The sequence below is a fragment of the Hyphopichia burtonii genome, assembly GCF_001661395.1.
Source record: "Hyphopichia burtonii NRRL Y-1933 unplaced genomic scaffold HYPBUscaffold_1, whole genome shotgun sequence".
Lineage (NCBI taxonomy): Eukaryota > Fungi > Ascomycota > Pichiomycetes > Serinales > Debaryomycetaceae > Hyphopichia > Hyphopichia burtonii.
In genome coordinates, this window is record NW_017963728.1 from 1,896,775 (window position 1) to 1,912,638 (window position 15,864).

Here is a 15,864-nt window from a genome sequence, read left to right on the forward strand (position 1 = left end):
TTTAAGAAGTTTATTCATTCAAACTATGGAAACCCCCAATGAACATGCATTAAAATTTTTACCATCGATGAATATTTTAGCAGAGAATGAGACTCGAGAATTCTTAAGTGGGAGAGAGGCAGCCTGTAGTCCATTAGCATTGAAATTATTTAGTGTTGATGGGATCAGGTCGGTTATGTTTGGAAGTAATTTCATTACCATTGAAAAATCTAGTCAAGATTTGAACTGGTCATTATTAAAGCCGGAGATATTTTCAATTTTAACTGAATATTTAACTAATGGAACCCCAATAATAAGTGAAGGACATGAATTAAGTAATGATATGGAAATCAGTGAGGAAGACGATGAAGTTATATCGATGATTAAAGAGTTAATCTTCACTAGAATCAGACCGGCAATTCAAGATGATGGAGGAGATATTGAATTTGTTAATTTTCGAGAAGATGATGGAACGGTATATTTAAGATTGAAAGGGGCATGTAGATCATGCGACTCACTGTCAGTAACATTGAAAAATGGAATTGAAAGTATGTTAAAGTATTATATTGAAGAAGTACAAAACGTTGAACAAGTTGATGAAGATTTTGAAATCAATACATCTACGAAAGAAGTTGAGGATGAGGTTAAATTTGATAGTGAGGTTAAATTTGAAAGTGCTAATCTATCACCAAGATCTAGAGATGATCCACCAAATTTGTAAATAGAATAATGACTTTAGTAATGAAAATATACATTGTTTGAATATAAAGTATAGTATTTACAGATTTTCGTATTGAAAAGGATAATAGTAGAAATCATCAGGAACAAAAGAGTAATTAAACATTAATAAAGGATTATAGTAAGCCAAATGAGGAGGAGGAGGAGGAGGATGGGGAGGGGCAGCGACAAAAGTTTCATCGGGGACCCCAGTATGAGAATGACGCGGAATCATTGCTGGGTCATTATTAAAGTTTGAATGGAAAAAGTAATTTGAATCTTGATACACTGGTAATGATAAATTTTTTTGAAATTTTGGGCGATTATTAGTTGTTTTTTGAATTGCAAATGAAGTTTGAATATTGATAATTTGATTATTTGAAGGGTTGATTAGAGTTTTATTATTAGTTAATAAAATGGCCCTTAGGGCCATTTTAAAAGAAGAATAAAATACAAAACCAATTTTTCTAATTTGATCATCGGTTTTTGAATAATTATGATTTAATTTAATTATTTTAGCTGATTTTATATTTGAACCAAATTGGATCCAAAATTTATTCCACAAATCATCGTTATTTTGGAAAATGATTGCAAAATTATTTACATAAACATTTGTTTCTTGTAAATTTGATGATTTTGAAAATTTTGCAATGATTGATTTATGAATTGGTACATTGAGATACCCAATTGACACTTGATTATTAATATTATAAAGAAATAATTGATTTTTGCTAATTATTTGATAAAGGTAGTGATTATGCTTATGTTGACTAATTGCAATCTTCAATCCTTCTGGATGTACGGGTTCTTCTTCGGATAAGTTTAAATCTTCTTCAATACTATAAATTTGATCTGGTTCAAAATGCATAAACTCTTCAAAATTCAAGTTGGTAAGAAAATAAAGGATTTTCAAGATATTTTCGTCCATTTTATAATGATTAATAAAAGAGATAAAGGCAAATTTGGGTGGAGAAATCAATCCTTGATCATTTATTGATTGAATTGGAATATAAATCGATTCAATTGGATTAAAAATTTCAAATTTATTAATGAATTCATTAAAAGTATTTAGGGTTAGTGAATTGGGGAAAAAATCATCCAAATCTTCAAGAATGATTGAATTATACTTATAATCACTACTTAATGGAGGCAGTGGCTGGTTTTGTTGTTGATCATTTAATTTACGTTCTTTTTTACTAAGATATCGATTCAAGTAAATCGATGAGTTAGTATGAAACGGATTAATTGAACAATTTAAATGATCCAATAAGTAATCAACATCAAGATGATTACTAAATTTCAAAATTGCAAATTCATCTTCACTATTAGAAGAATCAAATATATTGATTTCTTTCAAAGATTTATACTTACAATGATTATTGAAGTATTCTCGAATTTGCTCCTCATCACTACCCCGATTCAAGGGCTTTATAAATAAATTGCCTGGATGACTAATAAAATTACTATAATCCAATTGGTATTCTTTCTTCAACTCATTCAAATATTTCACAATCTCATCCCCGGCTTCCTTATGACCACACTGGATAACCTCCTCATTAATCATTAACCCCAACTCCTGACATTTGGACTCCACCAATTGATCCACCGGGGTATGAATCACTAACGGGAAATCATCCACCTCTATCCCCTCCGCATGATTGAAGATCTGGTTGTTAATGTCTCCTATAAACTTACCCGAATCCATATTTCTATGTAATCTAATGCTCGACTCCTCTAAATTATTAACTTGTTCTAAATTTGCATCTTTATACTTTATCATATTTAAAGGGAACTGCGTATCGGATTCGGAAATAATTATTCGGTTCACGGCAGTACCGGATTCACCCACAAACCAAAAAAAAAAAAAAAAAAAACTGAGTGGAAAATGTTTAAAATAAACTGATTTATATTTATACAAACAACGGTCTCAATACGAAAGTAACTCCATCGGGGGCAAAGTATACATTAGGTAACACCGATCTGACTAATATCTGAGGGTGAATCGTGGGACTTATTGGAGTTATTGGAGCTATTAATATGATCATCGATAAGTGTATTGAGGTACTTGATTGTGAGTACCAGGTAGTTATCAATAGGCCTAGCCAGGAGAAGTCGCCAATTACGGTTTATATCAATCAGATTTCAAATGCTTTGGTCAATTGTTACATCTACACCATTCTGAATCCATTGACCCACCAGGTTTATTCGACGGTTCTACAGAACACCGACAACCACCAATTGTTTGACATCACCAAGAACCTCGGCCACATGTTAACGAAGAAGTACCAGTGTCCGAGCTACGTTAACATCAACGGCGACTTGACCTTGGAGTATTACACTATGTTGCTCAAAGCAGTTATTGATATTATAGAGTCTTAAATGGGTTCCGTTCCGTTGTTGATGTTGGGGGGCCGGCTTATTTCCGCAGCAATTTCCGTTCGGCCCCTTCCCGAGTCGCCTCGGCTATAAAGGAGATTATCTCCGTGCGAGAACTCCACGACACGCCCGTGCACCATTTTTACATCCGTGCACCATTTTACGCCCGTGCACCAAAAAGCCAAAACTTATCAGTAGATGAGATGAGAATTTTTTATAGCTCATCTCTATGTACATACGTTTCTATATACGTTTCTATATACGTTTCTATATACACTTATAATATACTATCATGGAGGTAAATAGACCGCAGCAGTCACAGAACTCTAGGAAGGGGAAGAAAGCCTGGAGAAAAAACGTTAATATCGACGACATTCAACAAGGGTTGGAAGAATCAAGAGAACGTCAAATATTATTGGGAGATGATTCCAATGATTTCATAATAGATGATGAAGGAGATTTGAATTTAAACAAACAAGCAAAGAAATTGAAAAGTAATGAGATCTTAACCAATAAATCCAAGATACCTGCTCTTGAAAACGGGAAAAATAATAAGATTCAAGGAGTTAATAAGAATAAAGTTCATAAATTGATGAAATTGTCGGGAAGACTTCAAAATGAAAGTGCATTAAAGGCAAGAGTTGATAAAGACGGGATAATCAAAGCAGCATCCAAAGATCCCTGGGCACAAGAAAAAACTGAAGATTCAACTCCTAAAATTTTGAAAAAATCAGCAATCCATGAAAGAACAAAACCAACTCATGCACCAAAAACTTTAAGTTATAAATCAATTGAATTAGATATACCACAAGACCCAGTTATTGAATCAGGTAAATCGTATAACCCAACTATTGAATCATGGAAATCATTAATTAATAAAGAATTTAATTTAGAAAATGAAAAATACTTGAAAGAATTGAAAATTCAAGAATATCAAGCCAAAATTCAAGAAATCATTGAAAATTCAAATGAAAATGAAATAATGGAAGATTCAACTGACTCCAATGAATCTGAAGCCGAAGAAGATGGCAAAGAGGAAAATTATAAACTTTCAGTTAATCAACCAAATCAAATTAAAATTAAAACTAAATCCCAAAGAAATAAACAGAAAAGAAATAAGCAAAGATTAGACTTGGAATCCAAATTAGCCGATTTAAAACATCAATTAGCCGATTTGAATAAATTAGAAGATTATAACAAAGAAGTTGATTCAAAAAAACCAGTTCCAAAATTGAAAAAAACTAAGAAATTATTTAAACATAATTTAATTGAAAAACCTTTAGAAGTTAAATTATCAGATGAATTAACCGATAACTTGAGAAACGTTAAAACTGAAGGTAATCTCCTTTATGATCAAATGTTCAATTTACAAAAATCTGGTAAAATTGAATCTAGAGTTCCAGTTTCAAGAAAGAGAAAATACGGTAAAAAAATTACCGAAAAATGGACTTATAAAGATTTTAAATAACTTACATCTTCGTTTCGTAACTTACTAATATATATTTGAATAAATAATCTTTTTTTTTTTGTTTAACTAAAATCCCATTCTCCTGTAACATAACCTCTATATAATCTTTCTCTAAGGACAAAGAATTGGTCTCTGTATGGGGTCCAGTATCTTTGGGTAGTGTATTCAGCGGTCTTGAAATGCTCTGGTGCTATTGGATCACTAGTTTGTCCTCTTTTAGTTCCGGTTAATAAGAAATCACGATGCATCATTTTTTCATCAAATCTGTCCAAGTCAAATCTATCATTTTTCCATCCATTATCCCAGTATCTAATAAATCCAACCCCATGACCGGCTAAGCCAAAGAAACCGGTCATTATCGCATAGGGCAACAACCCTTCAAATGGTACTGGCATTTTAATATGGTGTTTTATCAAAAGAGTAATTAAGAGTTGATGTTTTTCAAGTCCTTTTTTCGCTCACTAAGAAGGTTTCAAAATTATTTGATTGGATGGTTGAGAATGTCACGTGATCGACCCACCCAACCACACCGAGGCCATCTACGCCAACTACACCAACTACACCGGGGCCAACTACACCAACTAATACAGTCTACTCAAGGTTTGTTAACTATGTAGGCAGATAAAGAAAAGCAAAAAAGAAAAAAAAAAAAGTAAGTCTAAATGCAATTATTCAAGATCCCCCCACAATCTCTTGACAAACTTATCCATACGGACTTTTACATCTCTTTGACCGATGCACCAAGGATGTTGTAACATTTGTCTTGGACTTGGTCTTTCATCACTATTTTTCTTCAAACAATATTGGATGAAATTTTTAAAAGAATCCGACCAGTGAATGCCTTCGTCGGGTATATCTTCTAATTTTGGTTCGTATTCCAAAATTAAAGATAATAATTCAATGGCACCAAACATATCATTACCACCATCCATTTCAAACGGGAATTTAGCACTGGCCACTTCCAAAAGAGTCAAGCCCAAAGACCAAACGTCACAGGTTATAGTATAAGGTTTACCCATAATTCTTTCGGGGGCCATATAATATTGGGTACCAACAAACGTAGTTGCTAAAGAATTAACAACTTCCCGACTAACACCGAAATCACATAATTTAACATTACCCTTTGTGTCTAATAAGATATTCGAAGGTTTAATATCACGATGAATAATTCTTTGTTGATGTAAATAGTTTAATCCATTTAAAACCGATTCAGCAATTTTACCCAAGACTTTTTCATTTATACGATTAGTTGGATCTAATTGGATTGCCTTTTTGTAGATGGCATCTAAAGATTTACCGGCCATAAATTCCATTGCAATACCAATCATTGATTGTTTTTCCACCATAAAAGTACCATAATATTTAACTATATTTGAAGAAGTACAAGAACGATTATATTGTAATTCTCTAATAATTTGTTTTTGGATATCAGGATTGGGATCAGCGTTAATCAATTTCAAAGCAAATATCTTAGAACCATGACTTAATTTACATTTTGATACTGAACCACCATTACCTTCACCCAACTTATTTAATTCGATAATTTGATTTGTATTAGCAAGAAGATTCCAATCATCGGGATTTAATTCATCAATGTCTTTTTCGTGCAAGCTTTTATCATTAGAGTCATTAGAAAAATTTAAAATTGGCGTATTAGTAGTATATACATCATTCATAGAAGGTTGGGGTGAATTGGTACTTGGAGTAAATGAATGGGATCCATCAATTCTCAGAAAATCAATTGGTGGCGGTTTTCTTCTGGGACCCCCACTGACATTCTTATTGGGTAGAGGGGGTTGGTAATTGGGTATATGAACATTATTACTATTATTATTATTAAGATTAAGATTATTATTATTAATGGAAATTGGTGATGGAATCGATAAATTAGGAAACTTATTATAGTTAGAATTCTTATTCTGGGGTATATTGAAAAGTGGACTAGACATTCTATCGATTATCTTATTATATTACTTATATTATTATATTAATTATTTCTGTTATTGTAATCTTTTAATTGATCATCCTATGGGCGGCTAATTGGGATAATTTTTTTTTTTCAAAATTTGGCGGATTTGAACGGGCTTTTCTTTCTTTCTCTATTAAACAATTGGATCCTATGATACCCGGGTATAAAACTAAACCGATCACTGTGGACGACGGGGTAACACTCACTTAAAGAAGAAAAGAAGTGATTTCTAAAAAATGGCAGGGGAAAAAAGGAGTAGCAGAAAAACAACGGGATGATTTTGTTACGGGTTTTTTGATCCTTTCACAAACTGTAAGTAAATCGTTAGAGCACAAACTATCTACTGAATACACTAAACCATACACTAGACTACATGGTACAATAGGGTTAGGGTTTACCGCGGTCAGACCAAGAGTATCAGGGTTGAAACAATACCATGGTGACGGGACACACTGAAACAGGCGGTGGTGATGGCAAAAGCTTCCCGAGCAGGAATGTCGAGATCGTTGCCAGTGAACGAGGATGGCTTTCGGAATGGCATTGAAACTGATTTGCAATTCGTAAACGTATGGGCTTGTGATGGGCAAGTACGGGCTTTTAATCATCTGATAATCAGCCGTCTGTGGCAGCTATTATGTCTGACGTGAAAAAACAAACAAAAAAAATAGTCAAGCCAATAATCTTGCTAATCTCATCAAGTATGGCTTAAGGTTGCATTGTCACCCTCTTACAACGTGCTGACTCGTGTATATACGTATCGGAGACCTGGTTACTTCGATAAACGAAAACAAGCACTACAATAATAACTACAACAATAGCCAAAAGGTCAAAAAAAGTAAGCAAAAAATTGGCTTTGCAAAGAACTCCTTGCATACTGTACAAAGTATCTGCGAAGTAAGCTATATTCGTTTACTTAAATGGATATATGTAGAGATTATTTCTTTTTCGGCTTTTTAGTTGGTTTTGATTTGATTTGCTTGATTAATTTATCTTTTTTAGCATCGATTTTACCCTCATCTTCAACTTCTTCAATTTCATCGGGGAGATTTGTATCATCTTCAATTACATCATCAAAGTCAACTTTATCCTTTTTAGTATTTTTACCCAGTCCCAAGGAGTTCCCGGTTCTATAAATAGCAACTGGATGATTGGTTGAATTGTACTTTCTTGTGAAGGACGTTTTAACTTTTGTTGGGATTTTTTTCAAAATGGCATCTCCTTTTGAATTACCAATACCCAAATCGATGATCGATTCCCAGTCTTCTTTGGTTAAGTAATAGTAATCCATCATTTCGATTACTGACTCAATTCCTGATTCTCCATCTTGTAAAATTGGTTCAGTTAATCTGGAAAGTAATAATGGGATATAATCTAATCGTAATTCGGTTTTATCAGTAGATGTACGTAATCTTGAATGATATTGAATTTCTTGTAATAACCTTTGATATTTTAATGCTTTCGAATTTTGTCCTAACCATCCAGCAAAGTTAATTCGTTGACTTATACTTCCTGCAACTTCCAGTGATGGCTTAACCGAGGACATGATTGCATGGAAGGGTAATAAACTCCATTGTTGTTCACTAGATCTAATTAAACTATTAACTCCGTCCGATATTGATATATCATCGGCAGCTTGTGCTACCCTTGCCAAATGATCTTTACTAGATTCTGCTCCACTCGGTCTGGTGTAAAGATAATTTTCTTGAATCATTAATGGTGTAAAATCAATATCATTAAAATATAAATTTATCTTATCATTTAATGTATGATTCGAATTAGCATTATATATCTGTCCATTTAATAATCTCCCAGTAATATCAAAAGGTTTTAATATAGTATGTTTTTGCCAACTTTTAGCTATATCTTTACTTTGTTCTGGTCCAATCTTTTTCTGTGTCTTTGAAACCGTCGATAATAAATTTATCATTTGTCTAATATCGTTATGAGTAGCGGCAACTAACTGTCCAATAACAATGGGATCTAATTTAATTCCTTCTCTCATGGCTATTGTCATTAATCTAGATTTAACCTCTTGTTCCAGTGGCCTTCTAAATGGTAAATCATAAGTAACCCTATCAAAGGTTCTCATCTTTGGTAATGATTTATCATTACAAATTAATATTAATGGCATATTAGTTATACGACAAAATGCTGATAATGCTCCTGCTCCTCCATGATCACCACTTGACATACCATCAACCTCATCCATAATTAAGCAAAATTTCCGTTCATTTTCATTATGCTCTTTATCATTTTGATGCTTGAAAAATCCAACAACTGATGTATTATTTAAAACCGATTTTAAATTACTATTTAATAACGATTTGGATCGAACATCAGATGCATTTTTCTCTAATACATCAAAACCTAACTCTTTGGCAATTATATGTGCTGATGTGGTCTTACCAATTCCTGGGGGTCCACTGATTAAACATGCTCTTGATCCAGATCCATCTTTACCAGTCTCTTTAAATCCTTTTTTCTGATTAATAAACCAGTTGGATAGCCAGGTTCTTAATTTTTGTACTTGTCCTTTATTACCGCATAATTGGTTAGTGTTTGTCGGATGGTATTTAACCGTCCAAAGCTTTTCACTATTTGGAATTACTCTTGCTTCTTCTGGTGGTGGTCTGGAACCCGATTGGGAGTTTTTCAACTTGTTTTCACGTTGTTTTTTTAATTTCTCCTTTTCTTGACGCTCTTCTTCTTTGGCTAAGGCTTGAGCTTCTTCTTGAATTTTACGCTCTTCAGATTCTCTTCTTTCTTTAGCTGCATTGGCCAATGCCCCATCACCTCCTTCAGCTGGCATACTATTGATCAATTGAATAAAACCATCTTCATCAATTGCTTTGATCTTCAAATCTTTGATTTTCTTAACTTTAGATGGACCCGCTTCTTCTCCAAGTACTACTAAACTAGTTTTACCAGAAATTGATTTGGTCACTTTTGCGCCATATCTTTTAGCTAAATTCTCTGAGGCTTCACGGTCAAGTCTTGGTAAAATACCAGTGAAGACAATGGTTAAGCCAGATAAACAAAATGGCTTTGCTTCGTTCAATTCAACAGTTTCACCAGTTTGTTGAATTTTACTTTTACTGGCCATTGCCGCATGGTAATTGAAAGTTCCTTCCACTGGCTCTGGTAATTTGGCATCTGGAATCTTCGCCAATATTTCTTCAGCAGTTTCTCCGCTGTCTGACTTATTATTCAGGGTTGATTTAGATTCTGTTTTGGCGGTGGTTTTCTTTGGAGCAGAAGCACGTTTCTTTGGAGATGGCTTGGGTGGCTCAACTTCTTGCAAATCGTCTTTGTCATCGTCTTCTTCTTTCACGTCTCCGTCATCATCGTCCTCTTCTTCTTCTTCCTTCCCAGGTTTATAGTCATCCTGGTCGTCATCCATGTCTTCATCAGAATCTAAATTGACATAATTGGGTTTTGCTTTATTTCTTGAAGGTCTACTTGGAGAAGATTCCGATTTTTTTGAAGAAGACTTTTCACCAGAGCCAAAGTACTTACTTGCTTCAGTTTTGGTGGTTGTCTTTGGCTTTTTCAAAACCGGACCTTCATCCTTTTTAGTTTTGGTAGATGCGGTCTTCTTCCGTTTAGACTGTTAAATTGTTAGTACACACTTTGATGCTTCCAGCAAGAAACAAACATACCCCCGAGTCGCCTTTTTCCAGGAAGAACTTCGTTATATCCATAGTCAATGAGTCGAACTTAACTTGGAGTACTAGTAAAGGACGAGTTAATTAAAAGAGTGACGCGTTTGCTTTTTTTTTTTTTTTTTTCAGTTGATTTTGAGCTACCGTTCCAACAGAGAATAGGCTAACACAGTAAAGTACAGAGACCCTGGTGATACATGCTGCTGATACATATCTACATAATAATAATTGGAATTCTCTTAGTAGTATTAAGTGACCAGAGTTTTGGATCAAAAAAAAAAAAAAAAAAAAAAAAAAAAAAAAAAAAAAAAAAAAAAGACTATTCTACTGTAAATTGCATTAGTTTGTAAGTAAAACTACTTTGATGATTCTTTTTCTAAGAAATCAGTCCATAGAGAAACAAAGCTTTGTCTTGCTGGCTTCCCGTCTTCGTTTCTGTTTGCATTTGCTGAGGATTGTTGATTGTGGGATAACCCAGCTTGAACTTTTCTCAGTTCGTCCCATTCTAAAAGGGCACTTATTAATTGTAAAGCCTCAAATTTCTTGGAGTCACCTCTTGGGAATTGTAAGAAACTCACAATGACATTTGAGATCAATTCTTTATCGATAGTATTATTTGTATTATTTGATTGTTGTTTTAACATGGTAAGAGATTTGGTTAAATGTTCATTCAAGATGATTGCTTCATGTCTTAATTTACCAATGAGTAATTGTTTGTTATTAACTTCTGTGGATAATTCATTGATCTTATTTGAATTTTTGGATAGTTCTTCGATTAGAGAATCTTTTTCGTTCAATTGGGTGGTTAATGATTCGACTTGTTTTTCAAAATTGCCAGATGATTCGGTCAATTTGGTCAAATTTGATTCATAATTTTGTTTCAAAGAGGAAATCTCAGCATCTTTTGACTCTATAAGCTTATTAACGTTTAATATTGTTGAATTTAATTGATTTATTTCATCATCTTTAGAATCAATTTTATTTTTCAATTCATCGATTATTGAATTTAAATCTTTATTTTCCATTGAAATTTCATCTTTTATTATTTTCAATTCTTCAAATTCTGATTTTAATTCGTTAAATTTTTTCGTTAACCTAAATTTTTCATTTTCTAAAGTATATTTTTCATCTTGTAAATTATCATCTTTAGATTGGTATTCTCTTCTCAAGATGGTTAAGGAAGAACTCAATCTTTCACACTCATTATTCAAATCATTTGATTCTGTTTTCAATTGATTGATAGTATTATTCAAGCTATTATTTGAATCGTGAAGTTTCTTAGTTTCATCTTTTAATGAATCTCGTTCTTGAGTTAATGTTTCGAGGGTTTCCCTGGTTTCTTCTAACTCAATTTGGGATTCTTTCATTTTACTGAAAACCGATTTCATCCCGGACAATTTTCCCAATAATGCATCATAGGATGATCGTGACGAGTCTCTTTCTTCTTCTGTTTCTTTCAATTTTGTTTCCAATTCTTTTATTCTTTCATTGGTTGAGTCTGGCTGTTCAAGCTTCAACGTCAATTCATTGATTTTTTCCTGTAATTGGGATACTTGATCTTCATTATTATTTGAAGTTTCGTTTGTAGGAGTCTCTATATCACTATTTGAAACCGGTTCTTCATCTTTTTGACCATTCGACTGTTTCTTTTTATTCTTTGCCATATTATATACAATGCTAAACAAGATACTAATGCAAAACGGGGACTAAAGGACGATTCAATGAAGTAAGTCTTCAAATTTGAAGATTAAAAAACATAAAAAAAAAAAAAAAAAAAAAGCCAACGAACAAAATTGTCCTGTACAAACCATTCAAAAGGTACAGACTCGTACACCAAGCTACCAATTCTACAAATAACCGTAACCTGGCCATAGAAGATTCAAAAATTATAAGAGTTTTTATTATAATATATAATTCGTATTATTTAACATACAATAAGGTGAAAGGTAAGTAAGATAAATCAATTATTGATAAGATGATAAATTAATTTAAATGTTAGATGGATACAACATAATTCTAACGGAAGCACCGAAAGTTTTAGCTGGTAAGTTTTTTCTGAAGTTAGCTCTAACAACACCGTTAGAACCGTGAGATCTGGTAACTTTACCCCAAATAACTCTGATTTTAGAACCTCTGATTTCTTTAGAAGCTCTGTAAACGTAAGCAATACGTTTACCTAAGTAGAATTTAGCATCTTGAGCATTGTTAACACCTTCAATTTGAATCAAAGAAACGTTTGGGTTGTTAACGTTCTTAGAACGTTGGTAAGATAAGTGTCTACCCTTAACGTATACTATAATAATAAGTTAGTATTTATTTCATAAATTTGCAAGCGGGAGTAACAATAATCCAGTTGTCGTCCATGCGTATCTTGAATTATCCTTTTCAATATTTCATTTCATATTTTTCATCAATCAAGTCTTCTTCGATTTTTCACCTTCGATGGGCCCTTCCTTCATTTTCCAATCTTCATGACTTTACTCATGGCCTTCTGCATCGACATCCTGCATTACTGTACTCCCTCCACTCATTTCATCCAAACATACATCTGTGAGATTCAGTCATTTTATTATATTATGGTGATGGTTCTAATATTAAGACTATAATACAAGTACTGAAGTATATAAAATAGTATAAATTTTTTTTTCGTTCTTTCGAGTGAGAAAATCTCAAATTTTTTTGTTAGAATTTTTTGTTAGTGCGAGCGGTTTTTGTGTGTGTGGGAGTTTTTTTCCTTTCCCAAAAATGCCTATGTGCAGGTAATATATGGGGAGTGTATATAACCAACCCTAGGTGACAGCACGTGACACACCACCGAAAAGCCCTAAACAGCTGTACGGATCTTTATTTTCAATTTTTAAATTAAAAATAAATTTTTGATTTTCTTTTCTATTTTTGGTTTATTTTTTTAATGCAACCGATTTTGCACCTACAAACAAATTTCAATCTATCATATATTGAAGTATACAATCAAAGTTTAATTTCGGATTCGTTTTGCCATTTGGAAGGATTGAATCTCCAGTGTTTGGCATCACCGCTATCGTATTTACCGCCTTTAACACTACCGGAAGGACAGTTTTTTATTGATAAATTAGATAAATTGATCAAGTTGGTGAAAGCATCACGGTAAGAGGAGTCGGAGTAATCGATTGAGTCAAACCATCTGGTTTCCCATTTGATATCTGATTCTTGTTCCTTTTTCCTTAAGTCACGTTGTTCATTTTCTAATTTCAGTTTTTCGACATGGATTAAATCATAATCGGATTTTTTAATTGCTTCGGCCACTTTTGACCAAGCTTTTCTTGATTCTAATTCGTGTTGTTCATCAATTGGTTTAACAATCAATTCTTCTGGTTTTTTGTATTGAGCGTCATAAAATAATTCATCTGATTTACTCGAAGGAGTAGTGGAACCTTTTGCAATATAAGATTTACCCGACCATTGACCACTTATAGTAACCAAGGCGTTTTCTTTATTTGAAGAAGATAAAATGTCCCTATATATACGAGCCTTAAAAGTATTTTTTTTACCGGAAAAATAACCTCTTCCCGAAAATTCAAAAACAACAATATAACCACTGGAAGCTTGGATATAAGAGGTTCCTTCTAATTCAACAAATGGAGAGGCAGTAATTAAACCTTCAATGTGCAATGGTGGCAAAGTCACCAAATAATCTTCATTCAAATTTTGATAATTTAAAAGAGCGTGTCCGTATTGCTTAACATTGATTGAAGTTGTTGAAAATGATGATCTAATTCCATTATATCCTTGTAATAAAGTATTGTTTTTTTCATTATAAATACTATAAGCAGTAACTGGGGGATGATGACTAACTTGTTCACTTAATAAATTAGTAGTTCCAATCTTACCATCTTTTGATAAATCTTGCCATTTACCAACGAAAACTTCTCCTAAAAATGGATTGAGTGGTTTTTTCTCCGATCCCATATTTTCATTACGAGAACAATATTGTGATCTCAAGGTTGAAATAAACCATCTTGCAACTGCAATGGTTCTTTTCAATGACATAGCTTCAATCTCATACTTTTCGGCATTCTCGGAATTGGCCAAAAAGTTTGGTTCCATTAATAAATCTGGATGCTCTGACCAGTATTTGGAGTATTCACTTAATGAAGTTGGTGATAAAATAAATGGTGGTGCAGTTAATGATGATAAATCTCCATTAAATGAAGCAATGGACTTGAGAAATGATGTCCATGAACTAGATTGTGCTACGTTTGACATATTTATAAACTTACCTAATTTCAAATAAAGTCAATATCTTAACTATTAAACCCAACAATTCAATAATTAAACTCAATAATTAAACTCAATAAGTCAACTCAATTAGTCGACTCAACCTATTAATCACTAAAATGGCTCGCCTGAACTATTTCAAATTCCTACCAATAACAGTATCCAATTGATGGGTCTTCCCTGGTAAATCCCAACTCTCAAATGATACTTTGTAAAGAAAATGGCAATCAAATGATTATATATTTTTGAATATGAATTTGTCCCTCTCATTTTTTCCTCCTGTTTCTGTTCTGGTTTTTTTTTTTTTGAAAGCTTTTTTTTCGTTTTGTTAGCATTTCCTCGCTTTCGTTGTCTTGCGCTTTTTTTCGTTCAATCGTATAGCCATTTAAGCCAGTACAAGCCAGTAGCCATCATCCAGTAGTCATAAGCCATGAGTGTGGGTAGAGAACAGCTTGGTGTCCGGCTCGCAGGCCAGCTGGGCCTCTGGTCGGTCCGTTTAGCTGGGTTTCTTGCAGTGGCTCGTGACGTGAGCTCCGTACATCTTCATTTTGCAGTATTCTCGTCTACAGAGGTTGGTACTGCTGTTGCACCAAAGACTGTTGGTTGTGCAAGTGGGTGTAGATATTCAGTATGCTTTTGCAGTAGGTTTTAGTATAAAGGAAGAGGTTATGTGAAAGTTGCCGAGTATTTGTAAGTAATTAACGATGAAGGTGTTGGTATTGTTGTTTTTTGCAGCTTGGGTGTTTGGAGTTGATTCGGATGTTCTTGTTCATAATAATGACCCCGACGATTCGTCAACGTTGTACGTGATGAATTCGATCGGCCAGATGCAGAGAAAAGACTGGGGCAATCTATTGAAGAATCATAATAATAAATTTTATTTCAAAAATGAAAAATTGAATATGTATTATGACTATAAGGATAATGATTGGTACACTGTTGAGTTTGAGGCGCAAGAACGTTCAATCAAGTCTGCTCCCTTTTATATTCCGGTGTCTGCATGTATCGATAGTGGGTATGGGGATGGAGGATCTATTGAAAACTCTTATGAGGCTACAGTAACGTTTACTAATTCGCTTGAGGCTGCAACTTCTTATAATTATTCGAATATTCTACTTGGTGCTAATTTGGGGGTTGAAGTTGGTAATTCCTTCTCATATTCTGGCTCTTACTCCTGTAGTGTTTCTAAAGGAGAGTACTCTCAATTAATGATTAAACCATTTTACGTCGACGTTCCGAAAAGTACAAGAAGAAGAGCCATTTACGATAAAAGCGAAGGTATGGTTATTGATGGCAAGCACAAAGAGGAGGTAGATACTTTTAAAATGATCATTAGCCAAAAACCAAACCATTATTGTATGACTGATACAAATCCATCCAACTTAAAATGTGCTGATGTAATTGCAGGTAATCAAGAAATTAAAATTTAATGTATT

At 33.4% G+C, this 15,864-nt stretch overlaps 11 protein-coding genes across 11 annotated transcripts; 4 read left to right on the forward strand and 7 right to left on the reverse strand.

Annotated features, from left to right (window-relative positions):
* Window positions 1-25: 25 nt before the first annotated feature.
* On the forward strand, window positions 26-700 carry HYPBUDRAFT_103799 (uncharacterized protein; the record flags this gene model as incomplete). The annotated part of the gene is made up of 1 exon (XM_020218296.1): window positions 26-700. One exon carries the CDS (start codon window positions 26-28, stop codon window positions 698-700), a length of 675 nt encoding a protein of 224 aa, XP_020079222.1.
* Window positions 701-757: 57 nt separating this feature from the next.
* On the reverse strand, window positions 758-2,260 carry HYPBUDRAFT_103852 (uncharacterized protein; the record flags this gene model as incomplete). The annotated part of the gene is made up of 1 exon (XM_020218303.1): window positions 758-2,260. One exon carries the CDS (start codon window positions 2,258-2,260, stop codon window positions 758-760), a length of 1,503 nt encoding a protein of 500 aa, XP_020079223.1.
* A 473-nt stretch (window positions 2,261-2,733) lies between these two features.
* On the forward strand, window positions 2,734-3,075 carry HYPBUDRAFT_103809 (uncharacterized protein; the record flags this gene model as incomplete). Its single annotated transcript, XM_020218297.1, has 1 exon — window positions 2,734-3,075. The coding sequence occupies one exon, from the start codon at window positions 2,734-2,736 to the stop codon at window positions 3,073-3,075; it is 342 nt and encodes a 113-aa protein (XP_020079224.1).
* A 144-nt stretch (window positions 3,076-3,219) lies between these two features.
* HYPBUDRAFT_179281 (uncharacterized protein) lies at window positions 3,220-4,571 on the forward strand. Its single transcript, XM_020222887.1, has one exon. It carries the CDS (start codon window positions 3,365-3,367, stop codon window positions 4,538-4,540), a length of 1,176 nt encoding a protein of 391 aa, XP_020079225.1. The 5' UTR covers window positions 3,220-3,364; the 3' UTR covers window positions 4,541-4,571.
* A 31-nt stretch (window positions 4,572-4,602) lies between these two features.
* On the reverse strand, window positions 4,603-4,935 carry HYPBUDRAFT_4061 (uncharacterized protein; the record flags this gene model as incomplete). Its single annotated transcript, XM_020223398.1, has 1 exon — window positions 4,603-4,935. One exon carries the CDS (start codon window positions 4,933-4,935, stop codon window positions 4,603-4,605), a length of 333 nt encoding a protein of 110 aa, XP_020079226.1.
* A 273-nt stretch (window positions 4,936-5,208) lies between these two features.
* Window positions 5,209-6,489, reverse strand: MKK2 (mitogen-activated protein kinase kinase; the record flags this gene model as incomplete). The annotated part of the gene is made up of 1 exon (XM_020219968.1): window positions 5,209-6,489. One exon carries the CDS (start codon window positions 6,487-6,489, stop codon window positions 5,209-5,211), a length of 1,281 nt encoding a protein of 426 aa, XP_020079227.1.
* Window positions 6,490-6,602: 113 nt separating this feature from the next.
* On the reverse strand, window positions 6,603-7,278 carry HYPBUDRAFT_179315 (uncharacterized protein). Its single transcript, XM_020222888.1, has one exon. It carries the CDS (start codon window positions 7,112-7,114, stop codon window positions 6,716-6,718), a length of 399 nt encoding a protein of 132 aa, XP_020079228.1. The 5' UTR covers window positions 7,115-7,278; the 3' UTR covers window positions 6,603-6,715.
* Window positions 7,279-7,394: 116 nt separating this feature from the next.
* RFC1 (replication factor C subunit 1) lies at window positions 7,395-10,255 on the reverse strand. Its single transcript, XM_020219507.1, has 2 exons — window positions 10,169-10,255; window positions 7,395-10,116 (listed from the first exon to the last, which is right to left on the reverse strand). The coding sequence occupies exons 1-2, from the start codon at window positions 10,208-10,210 to the stop codon at window positions 7,444-7,446; spliced, it is 2,715 nt and encodes a 904-aa protein (XP_020079229.1). The 5' UTR covers window positions 10,211-10,255; the 3' UTR covers window positions 7,395-7,443.
* A 1,904-nt stretch (window positions 10,256-12,159) lies between these two features.
* HYPBUDRAFT_103489 (60S ribosomal protein eL33) lies at window positions 12,160-12,465 on the reverse strand (the record flags this gene model as incomplete). The annotated part of the gene is made up of 1 exon (XM_020218270.1): window positions 12,160-12,465. A coding segment is annotated over one exon (306 nt), but the record flags the coding sequence as incomplete, so codon positions are not given.
* A 676-nt stretch (window positions 12,466-13,141) lies between these two features.
* Window positions 13,142-14,416, reverse strand: HYPBUDRAFT_101529 (oxysterol-binding protein; the record flags this gene model as incomplete). Its single annotated transcript, XM_020218128.1, has 1 exon — window positions 13,142-14,416. One exon carries the CDS (start codon window positions 14,414-14,416, stop codon window positions 13,142-13,144), a length of 1,275 nt encoding a protein of 424 aa, XP_020079231.1.
* Window positions 14,417-15,174: 758 nt separating this feature from the next.
* Window positions 15,175-15,822, forward strand: HYPBUDRAFT_97579 (uncharacterized protein; the record flags this gene model as incomplete). Its single annotated transcript, XM_020223994.1, has 1 exon — window positions 15,175-15,822. A coding segment is annotated over one exon (648 nt), but the record flags the coding sequence as incomplete, so codon positions are not given.
* Between the last annotated feature and the right edge of the window lie 42 nt (window positions 15,823-15,864).